At 41.1% G+C, this 21,048-nt stretch overlaps 1 protein-coding gene across 1 annotated transcript in view; it reads right to left on the bottom strand.

Annotated features, from left to right (window-relative positions):
• The window catches only part of CACNA1B (calcium voltage-gated channel subunit alpha1 B), a 3,578,581-nt gene that overhangs the window by 787,544 nt on the left and 2,769,989 nt on the right, over positions 1–21,048 (bottom strand). Inside the window, exon 34 of the mRNA XM_044058770.1 lies at positions 5,509–5,529. Coding sequence (XP_043914705.1) covers positions 5,509–5,529 — 21 coding nt within the window. The remainder of the gene's footprint in view (positions 1–5,508; positions 5,530–21,048) is intronic.

Below are 21,048 nucleotides of genomic sequence, written 5' to 3'. Positions count from 1 at the left end.
ATTTTGCTATTTCAACTTGTGATTGGTAAACAATTACACTCCCTGAAACAAGTCATAACCCAGTTTTCTGAACATCTGATGCTTTTTGGTGAGAAGAGTGAAAGAAAAAACAAAAATACTACAATAATAAAGTAATTTCAACATGTTTTTCTTGAATACATATACTCACTCGCAAACATTAAGTAACTCTCAGAGATTCACAGCACTGATGTAAAATCAGAGACAATGGAGAGACTGAGGTTCAAGAAAAACAAAGAAAAACACATAGATTCTTCCCATGCTGTCCTTGGCATTGGTAGTCCTATCCAAGCTCTCCTGATCTCTCTTTTTCTCACTGAAACAGGCTCCTCCCCCTCCATGGAAACATGCAAGCACTCTGGAGGTAAGGGAAATAATGCACCTTGTATTCTAAATATGAGCTGATAATCTTTTTTTTTTTTTATATATATATATATATAAAAGAATTGCCCAACTACAATACCTTGCGATAGTCCTCTCCCATGAAAAAAGTTTAACTTTTCTTCCTTTTCATCACTATGGCATATGGCACCACCCTGTCTGGTATTACATCCAACCTCAATGCTTAGATATGCAGACCTGACCTAACAGAAAGCACTCACAGCCTGCAGGCCTGGTCTGTATCAACAGTTGCTCAAAAAAAAAAAAAAAAAAAACACGTGATTGTGGCTCTGCTCTTTCTAGGCTCTTTAACCTGTTGGATAATGAGCCAGAGTCCAGCTTATAATCAGGCTTGAGCCAATTGCTTGCCCACCTCTAGGCCAGAGGAGAAGTGATATGGGGCTGTCAAGTTATAACAGCTCTTGTCCTGTTCCACTTCAATAAACACACAACAGCGAATATGATCACGCCAAATGTGACTCCTACTCTCATTACACTTGAAAAAACCTTCTAATCCCCTCCCTATTTTACCTCATTTCCTCCTATCATCCCTCCCTCACATTTTACCCTATCCCACCCTTATTCTTTTAATCCCTCCTATCCCATGTATCTAGCACCACACTGAAGATGTCCCAGGACAAAAGGGTCTGTTCCAAACCTCATATGTCAAGAAATAAGGCAGTTATCCAGAAGCGTAATACAGAATTCACTGTGGGATCACTGGTATATTTATGTTAGATATCACACTGGGCCTCAGTAACAAAGTCAGCCCATATGATGACATCCCCAAGACTCGAGTGAAATTCAGCACTTGGGAAATCTACCTGTATCATGACTTAGTGCTGCTTACAACACAGGCAAACTGATTTCAGATGCTGAAATGCAAACAGTTTAGATTGTTATCTAAAGAGGTGAGAGAGAAGGAAAACAAAGATCTGTGTTTTGTAACCACTGCCATGTAGTGTCCCAGTGGAAATGTTGGCAGTGTACTGGGATGCAGTGCACAGATGTGGAGTCTGGAGACATGTAGTTGTCATCTTCTTCTTATGCAGGGTGAAGGTAAAGTCTCCTTTGCAATACTTTGCCCAGTTCCTGAGGCCAAAGAAAGAAAAACTTGGACCATTGGCATTGTATGCCTTTCAATGGCATACTGTGATAGGGAATGGGGAAAGAAGCCATGGATGAACCATATAATTGTAGATGTGAAGTTGGCATAACAATGAAGGACGACAAAATGCGGGGGGCAGGACAGCTATTGCAGTTTACGATTATCATCATAAATACAGGAGATAATGAAACTAGATCTCAATGGAAGATTAGGTTTGGTCCATTATATCCATATAAGTGCCATATCTTGACCTGTGCAGCTCTAGTGCCATTTCTCACCAGTTGTTTTCAGCTATCCCAAGCATTTCTGACAGTCTTCCTCCTGCTGTTATAATTACTCTAAAAGCACAATGCATCTAATAGATACACCACATATCATCATATGTACCAGCACTGCTTGACTGTTAACTTTCACTGTCATACAAAATATTTTTCTAATTGTTGTACTCTGTGCAACATGCACTCTGTTACGCTTGCTGTTCTTTGGTACTAGTTTTGCTGGTCTGTGTCATCACTGTCTGCATATAATATTTATTCTAATTGCATAATTACCTGGTTGACAAATGTGAAAAACATAAAATTATTACACCACTCCATGTAACAACATTTTTCTAACTTCTGATGGCATATTTCAATACCCCACCACCTATTCTGAAGCTTACATGGCTTTATCCCTTTAAGTAACAACTATTTTTTACAGTTTTAATAAAAAGAACATGACATTAAGTGGAGGGTGTACTTTTTATCCTACTCTCCCTATAAAAAACTTGAATGATAATTACTACTGGAGTAGCCTAGTGGATCGCTGGTTAATGCGTTTCTTTATGACAACATAGAAGGATGAATTAAAAGCTTACCACACAGTGGTGTAGCACTTTGCATTGCTGGCTTGCAATGCTTGGTACTGAAGTTAATTTTTTGGCTGGGGTTCCTTCTGTACAGGGCCTGGACATACTCCTTGTGTCAGTGTGGAATTTTGCCTGGTACTTTGGTTTCCTTCTTATCCCAAAGACTTGCTGTAGTTGATTGATCTGCCAGACTTGATTTTGTGTGTGTCTGTGTGTATATCGTGTGAAGGTTAATGCACATATCCTGTGATGAGTTGGTGTCCTATCTAGTTTCTGTCTTGCATCTACTAAGTGGCAGCATAGAATCCAGCTACCCCTGCTTTGTTGAACTGACTCAAGCAGGTACACTGAGAATAACTGAATGATGCATATTTAGTATAAGCTAGCTGGCTGCTATGTTTAATTTAAAAGATGAAAGCTGCAGCCAAAGGGAGGTGATCTAGTCTGTGATGACTGCTTAAAGAGAGGTAGCAACACTTTGGATTTCTTATGACAGAGAAGGATTAATTGTCTTAGTCTAGATTCTTAATTGTTGAGTAAGCTTACTTTTCCAAGACCTTATGAGACTTGATTTAACCTGAGCCATGTTTTGTTAAATTTCCTAAAAAGTTTTGATCCTGCTTCCCTATCAGGTTAGCTATTGCAGACATCATCCACAATCTCTGCCAAAATGTGCTCTTTTACTTCATGAGTCATTTATGCAATATTTTAGAAGACATCTTACTTTTTCCTTGAACCTGCTTTTAGAAGGATGATATATTCGTGGATGCCATTGATTCTTGTCAGCTAATTAAAAGTTTCCATTACATTTCTTCCCCTCCTTACTTCAGGAATAAAGGAATTAAAGTTCCAGTTTCTCTTTATGTGGGCAGTGACACAACTAACGTACCACTTTAGTTTTCCTGTCTTCCAAAATGTGCATCCTCATTCCTTTGTATTAATATGGTTATATAAAAGATACTAATGTACAATTATTCCTGGAAGTAGCCTAGAAAAATATAACCTTAAATACGCTGCAGATTATCCATGGGAAAAAAAAATGAATGCCACCTAAACATCTAATACAAGTCTTTTAAAATCAGATTGCAAACCTAGAACAACATAAGAATATATTGTACTGCCCTCTTGAAACCTGGTTACTGCACTGAACCTGGAGTGTTCAAAACATACAGCACATCCCATTTGTTAATTTTTCAGAGATTTATTAAGCATTCTGCTGGTGTCATGTATATACAGAAACAAAGTATAAATTCTATGCATTTACTTGACAGAGAAATGCAAATCTGAGTTTCACTTCTGGTGAAAAAAATGGCGATGAGCAGTCAACTTGTGATTTGTTAATGGATTCCAATTTTTGATTCAAATTTAATTAATTATGCCACTCAAGATGGTATCAGCTAACTTTAGAATGCTCTAAGTAATACATTTTACAATGATAAGCAGTAAAACATTAAATTTAGTAATAATCATCATAGTGACAGCACGGACCATATTTTTCACAAACAAAAACAGAAAAAATATAAACAGAAGAAGCAAAGAAATTTAAATTGTTTAAATTTCATGAAACCAACCGTTTCCTATATGTTGATGTTTTTTTTTTTCATGGATGAATATTGGCAATAACAGTAATAAAGAGTTGGTGGCAGGTGTACAACATACAGGCGGATACACGTTTTTCGCATTGTATGTTGATTTGATGACGTGATTCAGTAGTTCAATAAAAAATAAATAAAACAACAACAAAAAAGACAACATGAATAACAGAGATGAGCAAATAATTAAAATCTGGAAAATTCAGCATAAACTGACTGAAAATGCATGAAATAAAAGGATGGACTCTCAACCTATACCTTCATCCCACTAGCAAAGTCAAAAATGATAGAGAAATAATTTGCATTCCAATGCAAATCAAAACCCTTAGGAGGATCAAAGGTTCATTTTTAGAAGTATGTCAGCTTCACGTGTAAGAAACAAAAGCGATTCATCTGGAACGTCACAGTAATTTGTTTCATTTACTATTCTTTAACAATACTAGGAAAGCTCCTTTAAATATGTTATTTTAAAAAACATTTACCTTTCATTATTTCAAGCATCATGCATACAGGTTGTGGTACAGCTAAATAAACAGCAGCCAGGCTCCACTGCTTCCACATACTTAAAGGGGTTAGGCTTGTAATGACATTTTATCTTCATTTTTTGCAGGACATAACAGAAGTCCAATATTTGTACTGTCCTCTACATCACCAGCCATAATTTCATGTGTGAGCAAGTTGAAATGCATATGTTTTTAATCATGTATATCACTTGCATGCTCAGAAATGCAATGCCTTCTGTTTGAAAAACAGGTTTTCTTTTAATTTCATCATCATGCAATTCCAATTTTCACTGCAACATACTGATAGATGGTTTCTCAAGACCCTCCTGCACAGTTATGCATTAGTAAGCATTAGCATGTGAAGTCAGCAAACAGTACAGAAGAGACTACAGGTGCAATTTTATACACACAGAAAGAGTGGCATCTCTTTGGAAATCTTTGTTCTTTTCCCATGTGAATTGCCAGACTAATCTCTTCAAGAAAACTGAGAAGTTTGCTTATGTTGGCCACTGACATGAGAACCTGTTTCAGTCTACCGAGTATCAGAAGCTCACACAAGTTTGTCAGTCAAGTCATATAACATGTATTTTGAAAACTGGGGTGCCAGATTTGCTTTGAATTTAGCTATAGGAACACAACTATTAAAACAGAAAAGTGAATTTATTAGTAGCTTAAGCAGCATGATACAATGCCCCATTAAGCTACAGACAAAAAAGACAAATGTTTAACAGTAGATAATTCACTTTAGCATTTTTATAAAAATGTATAGAAATTTTAATAAATATTAACATTAGTTAAGAAACTGTACCAGGTGAGTGCCAGTTATTGTTGTTATTATGTGGCTCCAGTCAGATCCATTGTGCAAAGAGAGAGTCTGATATCAAGTTTGCTTCTCATGCAATGAACTTTAGCTGCATGACATGATATGGCTACTCAAAGATAAGTGCAGTTTATTGAAAAAGAAATACCATGCAAGAATGAATGCAATCATAGTGCGACATGGATGGCTCATTTAGTAGGATTTGCAGCAGATCCCAAATTCTGGATGCTGGGTCCTACCTTGGCATTTGGAAATGCTTCCTGGTTGATTTGGTATTAAGTAAGTGAAACAGACGTATCGTTGTTTAAAAAGGGAAACTGCATCGAGTACATTAACAGCACAGTAGTCAGAAACACAACAAACAACACATATATAATCAAACATTGAATAAAGACGTGTGAGTTAATGACTGTTTTGTAAGCCAAATTTCACAATGCCACAACTGACATATACACATTTATATAAATGAGATGGTAAGGAAAGCATCCCTGGTTCTTTGACCTACAGTAAATACAAACAACTAAGTGGAATGATGTTTATAGTTGATAAATTTAAATAAATCTAGCAATCTGCATCTTAGATACATGCAAAGCAGCTTGATATATAATGTTGTCTTATGACAACGATCTTTAATTTGACCTAATGCTTTACTGATGAGTTTGAGTCTAATTATCCTTTGTTTTCTTTGCTTTAGAATTTGGGTTATTCTGACATAACTTGACTTAATACAACCTTTAATGATCATCTATACTGCTCATAGTGAAAAATGTCTGAAATTGTACTTAAAACAGCATAACTTTTCAGTGTTTAAACCCATGACTTGGATATCCTTATCATTTATGCAGTGTGCCTGGTTCATGGCAACGAAAGTCCTCGAGTAAATAAGTAAATAGGTAGGTAGAAAGGAAGGTATACTGATGCTTTGTTTTACAAACTCTTACAGAATGCAGCTGCTAATTTGGCCTCTTCAGGTAAAAAAAAATTCCTTAATTTGTTTCTTTTTTGGCTATAAGGCTAGCCCAGTGGCTCCTCTTCCTGGGCTTCCTACTGACTCATTTGTTCTTCCAATAAAGTACAAGAAGTGATCCCATACATTCCCAAACTGGACTGAAAGCTCTCCAAGCAGTTTCATTAATCTTCAGTCAAGGCAGGAGGCCAATTTATACATTTGTTGCCCTTGGAGAGGAAAGTTGGAAGAGAGTGAGTGCACTAGCATGTCTTGTTCTGCAGACTTCTTCACAAATCCCCAACCTAACTTCATTCCTGCTGCAAACAGTGGGGCTAATCACAAGATCTGGAAGGAAGCATGCTTTCATATGGCAGTGTCTTGACAATGTGCCGCACGTAGCTTATACAGTGACTGTATAAGTTTTGCTCTGCGGCAATACGCTAGCTTGCCAAATGGTCAGTGATGTAGCTGATCTGGTCCCGCCCCCCCCCCCCTGGCATGGTTAAGCCAACATCAATTACTCTTTTCCTATCTTTCCCACCCAACCATTCTAAAACCCTGAGCATCTAAATGAACTCAGGTACTTTTGTACAGAATTTGGGCTCTATACCTCTGAACCACAGTTTTTTTTTCATAATTTTTATTTTTATCACTTATTTTTTTTGGAAAGAAGACAGCAAAGTACAACTGCAATTAGCATTCTGCTTCACCACTCAATTTTTTAGCTAATTTTTGAGATGGGGTGCCTTTAGTGTTGAGTCTGCATATCACCCTCCCAACATCTAAAATAGGTTTTCCTGGGAGCTAGCCTCCCTTGTGACCATTTACTAGAATAAGCAGGCAACTGAAAACTTCTTGAATAAATATTTTTGGCAAGAATGACATTTTATTAGGAAAAACAAAAGCATTGTAAGTGGATGACTTTCACACCTGTTCTGACAACAAAGATATTCTTAGATGGTCTTTTCCTTCAGGAGTCTTGTGAGATAATGTTAGTTCTCATATACTAAGCAGTGCTAACTGTACAATCAGTGAAAGCCACACAATTGCATTAGTCAGTAATGCTAAGTGACATTACCTCTTTTGAGTTGCATCAAATAAATTGGTAATGGCAGTATTTGGATACTTTTAAAACAGTAAAATAATTTCTGTTAACTGTTTTCTAAAAAATGCAGACATTTTATCTGGTTTGGAATTATCTCCAATTTAACATCTTTTTATTTAAGTAGGTAACTGAACTGGTCATAGTGGAATATTTTCAATCATCATCTGGGCCACAAGGATGACTCTAGTACATATGGACCATTTAAAGTAGCCAGTTGATCAGCATGTTTTTGAGAGGTCAACAATCTTACAGATCTTATTCTTATTAGGTAATAATGCCATGAGTGCTGAAAGATACATAGCAAATATGAAAAAGATATGATGTTAGGGTCTTATTTTGTTTTAACAAGACTTTTTTTTTTATTAAGCCACAGATTATGTTTAACAGTCATGGCAGCTGTTACCTGACATGGAAACAACTTTCAGTAAGAGTATTCAAGCTGCATGTAGGGTATTAATATTCTTTTTCAACTCTGATTCAATTCTGACATCTAAGACTAAGCAGCTGGGATACTCGCTGAGCTGAACATGTTTCCCAACATTTAAGCCTTTTGCGGATGTGAATGCATCTAATTACAAAGGAAAATCATAAAATTCAAATGATCATAGAAAATAGTACACTGATGTGCTGTTACTGAGCCCGGAAACTACTTCACTACGAGAAAAAAAGGAAACAGTGGTATTTTTCAAACCAATCTAATTTAAGGGTCTTTGCATACATTTTATTTTTATTAACTCAGGAAAAACTAATGAAGCTGTAGGAGTTCCCTCTAAGTTTTCTGCTTCTACCTGTTCAGTAGATGGTCTGGATGGCAGTAATATGCTGTTAAAATATTGTCCCAGAATGATGCACTCAGTACATTGGCTTCTCTAATGCCTGAAATGTGAGTCTCCTGCTATAGCCTTACAATATTTTCCTTGCACAAACATGGTAATATACAGGCTTTCCCCTTCCTTTAGAAAGTTATTTGTAATTATAGATGCTCACTAAAGTAAGCTGGCTGTACACATACAGGAGCATTTGTAATGGATCAGCTGTAAAAGCACAATATGAGGTCTTGTGCATAAGCTCTCTGTAATCTATGGATACAGCTAAAGCTTCTGTGGGATTTTATCAGCAATGAAGTCATTTTTGACTTCTCAGTCTGAAAGTTTATGAAAGAAAAACAGTATTGGCTGCTCATGAGAAAACTCTCGATTACACACAGAGCAGTGATGTTGGGCAAGTACTTCTCTGGTTTGTTTCAGCTTTTGGCTTGACAAGGCTCTCATGTGATGTACTAGTCTTATTTTAAAATGTCATGGTTTTGTACTCTTCCTGTGTCTTCACTTGAACTACTGGAGCTACTGTAGTAATTTAGCTGCTATCAAGCTTCCTTCTCTAGTTATAGGTCTGATTCCTTTACTCTCCATCCACCCATCTTTTGACTCTGAGAAAGTGAATTAACCAGAGTATGCTCTCAGATTGCCCCTAAAAAGGCACTTGAGTCTAGTAGGCTTACCCACTTCCAAATAAAGCAGTAAAAAAATATAATTTGCCACGACTGGCAAGCTTTTACTGCACTTAGCTATATCTGCTGAATAAACTCCCAAATTAAAAAAGGATGAATTAAAAAAAATCACTACATGTGGGCTAATGTAGCCCAATCTCATGATCTAAATGAAGTCAACAAAACTTATGTTTAGGTAAAGCATGACTGACCTTCACGTTCACAAACATGAGGGTGGAATGCAGCTTTTACCAAAAGCTGTGCTACAGGCTGCGTCACTATTCGGCAGAGAAGCACTAGCACCTCAGAAAAACTCTGACAAATAAAATAGTCAGACACAGCTTTGCTTTCATACCATCTGCCCACTTTATATCATTGCCCCTTGTACTGCTGTGAAAATTTACATAAAAGTAATATCTTTCCATTAATATTTTCTTTCTATTTTTTTTTACCTCAATCCCTGTTTCAGGCAATTACCCGTTGTTAAAACACTTGACAGTATCTGTGATGTGACAGTCATTGCACTATGGCTTCCAAATGGGGGAAGAAGCAGAAACAGTTAAACGCGTCGGCAACAAGTATTATCTTTCAATATCTATGTGACAAAGGGAAATACTGCCAGACCAGCTATCTGGAATTTTGTAAATAATTATATAGCATTTCTGAATATCAACATGATGTATATAAGATGCCTGTGTTACAAATGTGTTAAAACTGTAAGTCGTGTATATCAAACTGCTTGAAAGTATTGGCAAAGTGCTTTTTGAAATGTAACCTCAGTGTATCCTACTGCAATCCTACTGCAAAAGAACAGAAATGTATATATTTTAACAGTGGAAACTGGGATACAGAAGGTGAAACTCAGTCTAGTAAATTTTAGAAAAATAGCTGAAATTAAATTACTTTATGGCTACACAATAAAAGATGATACATTTCACCAAGGAGACACAATGTCTGTGCTGAGAAGCTTTTTGTATTGTCTTCAGAGTGAAGTGATTACTACAATTGTTTTATGACTTCCAGCATCTGCCAAAGATCTGAGGTCTATGTATTTTCACAGGTAGATGCTAAAAACTGCTAGCTTACAGCAGTGGGGGTTTCAACTGGGACAGTCAGATGACAAAAAATGATGTCATTCAGCAAGCTACCCCAGCAGTAATACTTGAGATATTAATTTAAGAAGTCTCTTAGAGAGACACAGCATTCTGTATTCTGTCTTGGACATGACGACAACAACCACCACCATTCACCACATCTGTCTTGCTCTTAAGTAATTAACTTGGGTATAGTAATTCTCTTAGATTCAGTCAGGAATATAGTGAAGCATAGTTTAGACATTTTTTATTTATTTGAGACAGTCCTGCAATGTTGTTTTAAATATTTACTGTGGTTTTGAAGTCTGATATCACTGTTAATATATACCGAGTATTTTCTTGTTCTTTTATTTATTATTAAATATATTTAAACATTTCATTGTGGCTGATCTTTGTAGAGATATTTAAGTTCTGAGACTACTTGCATATTTATTTAGTGGCACTGTGTAGGCCACTCCTAATAGCCTTGCTCTTGGTCAAACTACCATTTGTATTAATAGTAACATTACACCATAAGATTGGACACCCTTTGTTAAGGGCCTTAATGTAGCTGAAACAGAGTTGGCTGGTAGCAGTGATAACTACCTTATAGTCTGGGAAAAAGGGGGCATAGCTAGTAAACCCATGCCAGCCTTTCCCAGGTGTGTGTGTGTGTGTGTGTGTGTGTGTGTGTGTGTGTGTGTGTGAATCAAACCTCAAAGATTGTTTGTCAGCTACTTGGGCAGGGACACAAACCACTTGTTGGACAGAGGGTGCTGGAGGTCTTGTCTTGGCTTGGCTACTCAGCTGAGATCTCAACTCTATAGCTGTGCCAGTGGGGAGTCTTACTGGGGATCTGGAGAAAGATGGAGAAAACAGCCCCAGACTGACTGTGGTTTCTGTGTGCTCTTAAGGGAAATTGCACTTGATGCAGAAGGCTGCATCTGAAAATACCGTGTGTGTACCTGTAATCCTCTCAGTGTACATCTCTCACTGTTGCGAGTGGTGAGGATTGATGCTCCTTGATTACTGGCCCATTAGTGGGTCATCACAACCTACAATGAAAGTTAATGTAGTAATACATAGTTTGGGAAATATACTGGCTTGTGCTATATTTTAGGAACTGAGGTCATCTAAATATGACTTTTTGTGAAACTATTCAAAGGGCATTTACTAATATTATAAAATATTGTATGGTGAGACCTGTACATACAAATGCCATAATAGTTATAAGCATATATGCATAGGGTCTTGTTTATACAGCTCCATGCTGAAGACTGCTCAACTTCCTTTGTTATTTTCTTATCTTCTGACACTGTATACTGGTGACAGTATGGGGTAAGGTCTGAGTAACAGTAGGTAGTGAAGCAAAGCATGAGCAAGGACCTGCATTAACAACTGTGTGGCAACTGATTCTACTACATTAGCATATTAAGATGGTTATTATTAAGCACTTGTAATTAAAACAAAGGAACAACTGTGCAGATAAAAAGGCAGATAAGTACAATTTCAGTATGATAAAGTGCCGAATAAATAAACTTATAAAACACATAGTCCTAATAGAGGGGAGTAAGAAACACAGGAACGGGATGCTTTGATGTACAATCGCCATGTGTATACAACTTGTGTATACCATGTCTAGTGCATCCCTGTCCTTAGGGGACACAGCCAAAGGTTGCCTGATAGCTTTCAGCTAAATAAAAGGGAATAGTGGATGACATGGCAACTGATTTGTAGGATTGCACACACTGGTCAAAACTGGGGCTGAAAGAAGTGGCATGCTGTGTTGGGTGCTGAACAAGGTCTGCAGTGGACGTTCTGAGGTATTTTAAGTTTTGAATATAGATCCCTGAGTAAGTTCTAGTAAACATTCCTATAAAGTTGGTGCTTAATGGACTTTATAGCAGAGACATCAGTATTGTACACCTAAATCAGGAAAGGTAGCTAATTCCAAAAGACAGAAGGAAGGTAAACAAAAGAAAACCTACTAGATAACTCAGTTTGGGTCCAGGAACAGCCAGCAGACTGTCACCTGAGCACATCAGGGACTTTGCCATGGAATAGTGCACCAGCAGTACATTTTACCTGACACATCTGTGGAAAAAAATATTTTTTCTGGCATTTAGTGCAGATGCTTAAGGATATGAGCTGTTAACAAGAAGCTTCCTTTAGGAGAGAGTTCAATTCCTTCAGCCTCCATTTGTACACACTGTGACTCTTAGTAAGTCACTTAACCAGACACTACTGTGGGGCAATTTGAAACCTGAATCTCCTCAAGGGACTCCTTGATAGCATGTCTAGTAAATACTTATGAACTTACAATATTTTAGTACAACCTCTGTTCAGCTGTGCAAACTAGCCACCATTTTCAACAATGAACGACCGATGATGTCAGCAATAAAAAATAGTATGCACTTCTGAAATGAAAATGGATGTGTGCTCCCTTTTAGGAATTTTGGAATTTACGAAGTGTGAAAACCTCAAGACTCTTCTTTAACAAGCAGGTTTTGTCTACATTTTTTTCCTGTTTGTTTTCTTTAGAGGAGTGGAATTATTATTTGATGGCCTCAACTTCTTATCTAGGATGTCTTTAAACTGATAATAATGTGGGCGTAGTGGAGGGCTTAGAAAATGAACTGTTGAAACTGGGGAAACTACTTAAGAAATACAGGCTCAGGGTTTATACGCAAGTGCAAAGTGTTGGTCCTAAAGTTAAAAACTCAGAGTTATTCTCAAGTGTCTTGTTCAGCAAAAGCACAGTGTGAATCAGGGAGTAGGGGGATAAAAATAATAAGAAGTTATGTACCTACCATAACGTTCCATGTTAGTTGTCTTCTCTCGCCTTCTTTCTTGCTTGATGGGTTCGGAGCCGATCCTCGGCTCCGACTCGGCACTTGCTTTAGCTCGAGAACTCCTTTTACCAGCTCGAGGCAGCCCCATATCCCATGATGCAAGGCGGTAAGTACCCAGATCTCGTTTGTTGACAAAGGGCAATAACACCAAGCATAAAATACTTCCCAAAGGAAGAAGAAACTTACAGATGGGAAAAAGGACCAGGTCTGAATGGTCTTTAGCATAATAGTTTCTTATACAAGGTCTGTCCAGGCCAGGGGGAAGGAGGGAGGGTCGCAAGAAAGAAGGCGAGAGAAGACAACTAACATGGAACGTTATGGTAGGTACATAACTTCTTAATGTTAAGTTGTCAATCTCGCCTTCATTCTTGCTTGATGGGACCGCGTCCCTAGTACCTCTATCCTGGGTGGCTCAATGGAACAAACTCTTGAGGACTGTAGAGCCAAAACTGGCTCTGTCCCTGGAGGCCAAGTCCAATTTGTAATGGGAAACAAAAGTGTGAGGAGTGGCCCAAGTGGCCGCTGCACAAATAGTGTCCAAAGGAAGTCTAGCTTGAAAAGCTGTAGAAGTGGCTAAACTCCTAGTTGAATGTGCTTTAGGTTTTGAGCACAGCTGTTTACCCCTGAGCGTATGAATTTCAGTGATGACCGAAGAAAGCCATCTGGACAAAGTCACTTTAGAAACAGAAAGGCCTTTTTTATTATCCGCATAGGAAACAAAAAGTTGATCAGATTTTCTAAATTTTTTGTTCTGTCCAAATAATATCTAAGTTGACGGTGGACGTCAAGATAATGTAGCTTTGTTCAGCTCTATCTGAATAGTTTGGAAAAAATACAGGAGATCAATGGATTGATTCAGATTGTTCTTTGAAGCGACCTTAGGTAAAAAGGACGGATTAGTTCTCAAAGATACTCTGTCTTTGTGAAAAATCAAATAGGGGTCGAACCGAAGAGCATGAAGTTCAGACACCCTCCTGGCAGATGTAATAGCCACTAGGAATAAAGTTTTCCAAGAAAGATATTTCAGGGAACAAGAAACAGCTGGCTCGAAAGGGGGAAGAATCAAGGATGTCAGCACTAAATTTAGATCCCACTGAGGAGGAGGATTCCTGATTGGAGGCTTTAGTAGGAAAATTCCTTTCAAGAAGGCCCTGCAGAGCCTATGGGACATAATATTATGATCTGCTATCCCGACATGAAAATTGGAAATAGCAGCCAATTGAACTCTGACTGTGGAAGAAGAGGAGCCTGCATGAAAAATCTCTGCTAAGAAGTCCAGAACTGCCTGAACAGGGGCAGTAAAAGGATCAATATTTTGGGCCTTGGCCCAATAAGAGAAACGTTTCCATTTGCTTGTGTAAATCCTCCTGGTAGAGGATTTTAGTGAAGCTACTATGATGTCTCTAACTGGGTTAGAGATCAAGGGAAGCCTGGCTAAGGAAGGAAGTGGAGCAACCATGCTGTGAGGTTGAGAGAAGGGATTGACCGGTGCAGCTGACCGGATTGGTGAATCAGTAGATCTGGCACTGGGTCCAGATGCCACGGCTGCACCAAAAGATGGTGATGGAGGAACGGGAACCAAACTTGTCGAGGCCAGTAAGGGGCAATGAGAATCAATTTGGCTCTCAAAACGGTAGCTTTCTGGATTACCTGAGGGATCAGAGGAAATGGAGGGAAGGCATAAAGAAGTCCCTGGGGCCAATCCTGGGTCAGAGCGTCTCTGGGGGGATGGCCTGATAGAGGGAAGAGGCTGAAGAAGTCTGGACATTTGCTGTTTTGGGGAGTAGCAAAAAGATCGCAACATGGACGACCCCATTCCAGAAAAATCTCTTCCGCTATGGATTGCTTGAGAGACCACTCGTGAGGCATGAGGATAGCTCTGCTCAATCTGTCCGCTATAATGTTGGTTTTCCCAGGGATATGCATTGCTACCAGAAACCGATGAGAGGAGATCGCCCATTGCCAAAGTCTGAGCGCTTCTCGACACAAGGGGTAGGACTTGGTTCCGCCCTGTTTGTTGATATACCAAACTACAGACATGTTGTCTGTGTGGACTGCAATTGTCCCTACGGGAAGAAAGTCGTTGAGGGCTTGCAACGTTAAAAGCACTGCTCTCATCTCCAGGACATTTATGTGCAGATGGTACTCGAACGGTTGCCACGTCCCATGAACCATCCTGCCCTGATAATGACCCCCCCACCCGATCAGGGAGGCATCCGTGGTGACAGTGGCTATCGGGGACGGAGGTACAAAGCACCTGCCTTGGTGAAGCTGAGACGATGTGATCCACCAAGCAAGATGTTCTTTGCATGTTTGTGTCACCAGAATCTGGTGATGCATTGGGAGTTGCTGGTATGACCACTGTGTGAACAGCATCCACTGAAGGAGGCGCATGTAGAATCGAGCCAATGGAAGAAGAGTAATGGCCGCAGCCATGAGACCTAATACTTTTAGAACCATTCTGGCCTGTACTTTCTTGCTGGCCAGAATGATCCTGACATGAGTCTGAATGTCTGAAACTCTTTGTTCTGTAAGGGTAGCTGACATCCGAACAGTGTTTAAGTTTGCGCCTATGAAGGTAATAGACTGGCAGGGCGATAAGGATGACTTTTCGAAGTTGATTGAGATGCCCAAATGAGAACAAAGGTCTATTGTGTAATCCCTGGCTTGTATAAGCTGATGCCTGGTGGTGGCTGACAGGAGCCAGTCGTCGAGATACGGAAACACCTGGAATCCTTGACGTCTCAGGGGAGCCGTGACCACTGCCATGCATTTGGTGAACACTCTGGGGGCTGTAGTGAGACCAAAGGGCAGGGCTCTGAACTGGAAGTGACTGGACCCCAGCCGAAGCGGAGAAATCTCCTGGAGCGTCTGTGAATTTTGATGTGATAGTACGCATCCTGAAGATCTATTGAGCACATCCAGTTGTCCTTCTGTAAGAAGGGCAGAATTGACTGAAGAGTGACCATTCGGAATCTTGTCTTCTTGACAGACTTGTTGAGTCTGCTGAGATCCAATATTGGTCTCCAGTCTCCCGTCTTTTTGGGGACCAAAAAGAACCTTGAGTAGATTCCGGGATCTGAATGGTCTATTGTAACTGGCTGAATGGCTCTTTTTTGCAGTAGTTTTGCGATTTCTAACTCTGCAATGTCCCTTAGACCGGGTGGTACATCTGGAAGGGAACTTGAGGGAAAGGGACTTTCCTCGAAAGGAATTATGTAACCCTTGGATATGATCGACTGTACCCATCTGTCTTGAGTGAGGGAATGCCAGGCTTCTGGGTACAGTGATAATCTTCCCCCGACTGCCTCCAAGGAGGGACAGCCGGGCAACACCTCAGGGATGCTGAAAGGGCTTATCAGAGAGAGGCTCTCTGTTTCCCTGGTTCTTCGGACCCCCTCTGCCTCTAGAGCGTCTGTTGTTGTTACCCCTCTGCCTCTAGGGGTAAACTGACCACGTGAATCCGGCGTGACTCCTTGGGATTTACGGAACCACATCTTCCCACCCTTCTGTCCTTTTGGATAAGGCCTAGAAGGGGTGGAAAAACGGACTCCAACAGCAGAAAGAGTCTTGCCGTCCTGCTCACACCTGGTCAAGGTTTCCTTCACCTGAGGGCCAAACAAAGCTGACCCATCAAAGGGAGAATTTGTGAAGGACGCCTTAAAGGGATCCGCAAAATCACATAGCCGCATCCAGGCTTGGCGTCTAAGAGCCACACCTGTGCCTGCGGCTCTACTCGCTCCATCCGCAGCATAAGATATTAGCCGCATGGAGGAGTTAGCAATGGAATTGAGGGTTCCTAGCTGCGAAGCAATCTTTCTTGAGCCCCTGCAGCTGTAGGATCCTGAACTACTTCTCCCAGCTCCTTGAGGATATCTCTTTGGAGTCTGGTGAAGTGACATAGGTAATTCAGCGAGCGCATAGCAAAGGTCGCTGAGGAAAACATCCGCTTACCGTACCTATCCATGGTCCTAGAGTCCTTATTAGGAGGATGGACGGGCACGGAAGGATCTGCAAGTTCCTTTTTGGTGGCCGCAGCCACCACCATGGCATCAGCGGGGACACCCTTGGTAAGGAATAGTTTGTCACTAGGGGCAGTGATAAATTTAGAAGGCCTCCTATGGACTGGCTCTACAGAGTCAGGAGCTGCCCACGCCTTTCGTGCAATAACCTGCATAAGGGGGTCGAAAGGCGGAGACACCCAGGAGGTGGAGGGCCGAGATCCAAACGCCTCTAGGTATACTGACTCATCCTCAGAGGGATTGTTGGTGGGCCAGTTTCCCCTCTGTTTCAGAAGTTCTAGGATGTCTGAAAAGGAGACATCCTCAGAGGGGGATCTAGGGGATCCCTCTGACTCATCAAAGTCAGTATCCGACGTGACAGACTCGGGGGAGTCTACATGCTTCCTCTTACAAGTCCTCTTCCTAGGAGGATCTCCCGAAACATCAGGAGAATCCTCGGAAGAGGGGGAAATTCCCAATGGGGAAACCTGAGGCGGAGGATCTCTGGGTCCTGTAGCAAGAGAAGTGGCAGAGATGTCAACAGGTACAATAGAGGGAGGAGCTACGGGAAGAGACTGCTGACTGATACCAGTGGCCAGTACACTCTTCATTACCTCGAATGCTCCCCTCCCAGGCAGGTCCGAGAGAACCCGCTCCGAAGAGCTAGGAACTCCAGGGACCACCGAAAGGGAAGCATCCGAGGCAGATGTCGGAGCCGAGCTCACCAAGGCCGAGGCTCCAAGGGGAAGAGCGGGCTCGGACAAGGGTCCGATGCCACTCACCCCCTCGGAGGAGACCATGGAATCCCTCTAAGGAAGAGGAGATAAGAGTAGAGGCTGAAGGAACAGAAGGGGGTATCCGTCCTCCAGCCGTAGCAGTAACCATGCCCGAAGACTCCAACTCCAAGCTCTGGGGTAGAGTTGAAGGAGGAACTGTAACGGGGTGTGGGCCAACAGTCGTCTGCTGAGACGGACTGTGAAGCATTTGGGCCAGTACCTGTCACTTGAGCAATCTGCTGACCACTCTCTCTAGGTCATGGTCTGACAACCTGGATGACCTTGAAGATCGGCTCCGATGGCTCCGTTCCGATAGAAGAGGTGAAGCCGGAGCCGAAAGTATCGGCTCCAAGGAAGGAGACCTCGACCTCTTCCTGGAATGAGCCATCGGAGCCGATGCTACAGATCCTGTCGGCGCAGACTTCTCGGAGCCGACAGAACGCCTCGATGTATCGGCTCCAGCCGGAGCCGATACAGCCACCAAAGTAATGGTGTCGGAGCCGATCGGAGCCGACACCGATGCCTGTGCCACATGGGTGTCGGAGCCGATCGGAGCCGACATCGGCGGACAATACAGTTTCGGCACCGATAGCCATCGGTGCCAAAGGCTTAGTCAAGCCAGAATCGGCTCCAGCCGGAGCCGATCTCGACTCAATACGAGTCGGAGCCGAGGCCGCAGGCTTAGAAACAGAAGCCTGGGCCTTGGAAACTCTTGCTGGTTTCGGTGGAGCCGACTTAGCCGGAGAGCCCTCCGGCTTAAGAAGGCCCCTAAGAACCAGTTTGTTGTGTCTCTCCTGCAGGACTCTCTGGCTGAAGGAGTGACAAATAGCACAGGAGTCCTGCAGGTGAAGAGGGCCCAGACAATACAGGCAAGAAGTGTGACCGTCTGTCAGAGACATTTTCTGACAGCACGAGTCACACTTCTTAAAACCTGAAACCCTCTCCTTAGACATGGTGCCGAACACACAATACACACACACACCAGTCAAAAATAAATTAAATTACACAAAATACCAAGAGGTATTCTATAAAAACACCAACACACACACCTAACAGGGGATGGGATAGGGAATAACTAAGAAAAAATTAAAAAAGCCAGGGAATTTCTGTCAGCAAGGGATAGAAATTAAATTTAAACTATCAAAAAATTAGATTTTGACTAAAAAGGGGCTTGAAAATCACAAAGTGAAACAACTTACCAGGAGCTGGTAAAAAGAAGACCTCCCAAGCGAAGCGGCAAACGAGATCTGGGTACTTACCGCCTTGCATCATGGGATATGGGGCTGCCTCGAGCTGGTAAAAGGAGTTCTCGAGCTAAAGCAAGTGCCGAGTCGGAGCCGAGGATCGGCTCCGAACCCATCAAGCAAGAATGAAGGCGAGATTGACAACTTAACATTCTGTCATTATGTTTTACAGAATCAAAACTGACTGATAAATAAGTGCCAGGGTGGCTAGGTTGGGTGACTTGTCTTTGCAGTACTAAATCATTGGGTCAAATGAGTTTTTTCTTCATTCTAATATACACATAGCTCCTACATGCAGGCAAAATAGTTTTAATATTAATATTGTGCAGGCTTTACCATCTGCTGTTGCCCCACTTTTTTCGTGTAATATCCTAGTAATGGATGCTTTCCATTTCTTTCCTAATAGCTTACTCTTTAGTAACAGCGAACCGTGGTGGGCATTTTATTGTGGGTAGACACCATTCTGGGACAATATCTTAACTTCAGTGCTGAAGCAGAGAGAATGCCACATCATACTGCAATGTATCTGCCCATTTCCTACAACCACGTACCTGGAAGCAAACATACAGAATCACTAGGTCATGGGCAAATGCAATGCTGGCATGGCATACTAACATCATACCATGATCATCCCACGTACTGCAATATCATAATGCCAATGTTCTGGCCCAACACTGTCCCAAGCATTGTAGTGCGATGGTATTGATGTATTGTATTATCATCTCCCCATGTACTGTAGTGCCACTGAGGTGGTATGTTACACTAACACACTGTAGTGCAGTTTGATAATATGATGTGTTGTACTGACATTGTACCATGCACTACAGTGCAACACAGGGGGTGTGCTATACTGACATTGTCACTTATACTGTCCTGTGATAATGTTGGTGTTTATGTGGCACTACCCTCCCACTGAGAGACTGGTGTGTATACTGGTATTGTCCCTTGCATGGTAATGTGACACTGATAACCTGATATACTGACAGTAACCCTGTAGTTTTCACAGGGTTGATGTGCATCTCATTAACTGCAGTTTGACAATGTTGAAATGCTATATAGTGACATCATCCCTTTCACAAGAGTATGCCAGTGTTAGTGTGCTAAACTAATAGCATCACACATATTGTAATGTGTCATTCGGTGTGCTCTGTTGATATAGTCTCTTGTAATGCAGTGTAAGACGATGGGTGTGCTACACTGCCACTGTCTCGCATACCATAGTGCAGCTATGTTTGTGTACTGCATGGCAACTATCCCTTTTACTGCAGTATGTCAAGTACTGATGTGCATACTGAACCCATCCCATTTACTGCAGTGATACAATATTCGTGTGTTATATTAACACATCCTTGTGCTGTGATATGACAGACCTGATGTGTGTGTGTGTGTGTGTGTGTGTGTGAGAGAGAGAATACTGGTAATGTAATTTGTATAACAATGTGATATTGTTTGTGTGCTGTACTGAAATTATTCAATGTACAGCAATGTGAGAGCTGGTGTGAAACACTGACACTTTTTTCTCATGCACTGTAGTATGACATTCTTGGTGTGTAGGTACAGATATTGTTATAGGAACTGTAGTATGATAATGGTGCACCATATGGACATCTACACAGGCAGTCTAGTGTGCCAATGGTTATATATTATATTAACAGTGCCCACCTTTTGCAGAGTAGCTTTCTTTACTGACAATGTAAAATTCACAGTGGTGTAACAGTACTGGACTGACTCTGTCTCTCATACTGCTATGTAATAAGTGTTGATATGATATCCTGCCATCATTCCCTGTACAAAAGTGTAATATGGTTGGTGTGCTGTACTGCTACTTTCTCTTGTATAGAACTGCGACAAACAATATCACATGTTATACTATGACAGAGTGCTGAACTCACATTGTTCTATGTACTTTAGCCCAGCAGTGCTGATGTGATGTATAAACATTGTTCGTTGGTAATGCAGAGTGACAAAGCTGATATTTATACTGACACTGCATTTTGTAAGACAGTGTGACATTGGTGTATTTCTGATACTGCCCTTTTATGGTAATGTGACTGTGATAGTCTATGGAACTGACTTTGTTCAGTGTACTGCAGTATGGTGGTGAGTATACTGATGTCTACCCACCCATGTATTTCAGCGTAACAGTATTGTACTGTAGTCACTGTCACTTGAAGTGTACTACAACACTAGTGTGCTATACTGACAGTGTCCCATATATGTTAGTGTAACAATGTTTGTGTCCTGTATTACCATGTCCAGACATAATTAGTGTGACAGTGATGGTGTACGT

This window comes from Protopterus annectens, chromosome 16.part0 (genome assembly GCF_019279795.1).
Source record: "Protopterus annectens isolate FY-2018-M chromosome 16.part0, PAN1.0, whole genome shotgun sequence".
Classification (NCBI taxonomy): Eukaryota; Metazoa; Chordata; order Ceratodontiformes; family Protopteridae; genus Protopterus; species Protopterus annectens.
Note: the sequence above shows the minus strand (reverse complement) of the source record. Positions and strands in the feature narration are given on the sequence as shown.